At 35.9% G+C, this 1594-nt stretch overlaps 1 protein-coding gene across 4 annotated transcripts in view; it reads left to right on the top strand.

The window, feature by feature from the left end:
* Positions 1-757: 757 nt before the first annotated feature.
* LOC119585636 (mRNA cap guanine-N7 methyltransferase-like) overlaps positions 758-1594 on the top strand; it is an 11301-nt gene continuing 10464 nt past the window's right edge. For 2 of the 4 annotated variants that reach the window (XM_037934307.1, XM_037934306.1), the window contains exon 1: positions 758-843. In XM_037934307.1, coding sequence (XP_037790235.1) covers positions 826-843 — 18 coding nt within the window. In that variant the 5' untranslated portion in view covers positions 758-825. Of the gene's footprint in view, positions 844-885; positions 908-1027; positions 1059-1594 lie in introns of those variants that run through there. The other 2 variants (XM_037934308.1, XM_037934309.1) reach the window with 2 other exon arrangements.

Below are 1594 nucleotides of genomic sequence, written 5' to 3'. Positions count from 1 at the left end.
AATGAAGAACCTCCTTAGTGCAAAAGTAAACAGCCTTTCGGAGCTGGAAAGACACAGTGTGTCTATAAGACGAATAAAGTACAATGTAACTGTAGTGCACTGCTTTACAGCAGTCGGGCTAACACTTTTTAACATGACATAAAAATTCTGGATCAGAAAATTTCAACCTGTACAATATATTTACTGTAGTAATGTATTTTGATTATTCTAAAATTATTTATCTTGTGCGATGGTTGAGCGATAATATCGCCTGGTAGATGTCAAACAGTAAATACCACGTAAGGGAAATGTGACAAAAACGGGGATGCTATGAAAGCATAAGTAATATCATTGAGAATAAAATACAGTGCAAGAAGTAGTAAAAAAAAAAAAAAATCCGTTCCCCATATATACGATGCAACAACGTTGTTGCGATAGTCGACTTTTTTATTATTATTATTCCCTTCTACATCGCGGGTAAAGTGAATGCTATGTTAAAGTTTTAACAGTTGTTTTGCCTTTCTATTGAAGATGTATAGCTCTGGACTTTAAATTATTGCTATATTTTATTATTTTCGTCTTTGATTAATGTATTACTTTTTAAATTGTCAATATTTAAGGTTTTGTTTATACGAATACATTCATATCCGACACAGTTTGTAACCTATGAAACAGCGTAACTATTCAAATAAAGATTTTTTCGATAATATTCGTAATATTAGTGCTTCAGAAACTTTCACGAGAATGAAACATTTTAAGTCTGTCTTAGACATGTATATTTAAGAATGTCTTTTCATCGCAGTAACGTCTCCCGAAGTGACACCAAAGTTGCACTTTGGTGTCGGCATGGACGGAAAGGAAGAGGTAAGATTTGTGATGGTTCGTCTGTGATTCATTAACTTAAATAGCCTGATATACGTATAGAAGTGTAAGTGAATGGAAGGTACGCTGTTCACGCTTAGGGTAATTTTTACAAGGTGTTTTATACAGGAGTGGAAATATGATAATGTGAAAAACAAGCCGTTTCTTGCATTGTGTTCAGGAAATCGGTTGTTGTAGCAGCGGCATTTTCCCATATTGTGATTAATTTTGTATTTAAGTTATATTAGAGTTATTTTACTTATTTGTTATTCCTCAGAATTTAAGTCAGCTATTACTCAAAGAGATTTTGTTTTACTTGATGTGCAATGCCAAGGATCGTTAAGTTCGGCATTTTTTATTGTATGCTTCCCATTGCCCACAAAGTAAACGGGGCAAGAGGCCTGTAGACTGATGCATTCAAGTCAGAATCGGCATTGCTCAGTGGTAGATTGCTGGCTATGCAATCACGGGGTCCTGAGAGCCATGTTCTTCCCAGTCAGCTTGACGACAAATGAATACTTACATCAATTAGAGTGCCAGTGGAAAGGAAGTAGCCTCACTCCCACATAATCCTGCTGGCATGTTCCTCTACATCCAATACCATTTTGGATATGGAACCACTCTTGGAAATCAAGAGTTTGTGGTTGAGAAAAAATGTGACCTCTGGGTATAGTTTCAGGGTAATTCCTTACAGTATGGACTACCCACCAGAGATGTCCCCAACACCATGTCACAAAATTGACTAAACAATTTG

This window comes from Penaeus monodon, chromosome 20, assembly GCF_015228065.2.
Source record: "Penaeus monodon isolate SGIC_2016 chromosome 20, NSTDA_Pmon_1, whole genome shotgun sequence".
NCBI lineage: Eukaryota > Metazoa > Arthropoda > Malacostraca > Decapoda > Penaeidae > Penaeus > Penaeus monodon.
The sequence above is the reverse complement of the archived record's forward strand: the minus strand, read 5'-3'. Positions and strand labels throughout refer to the sequence as shown.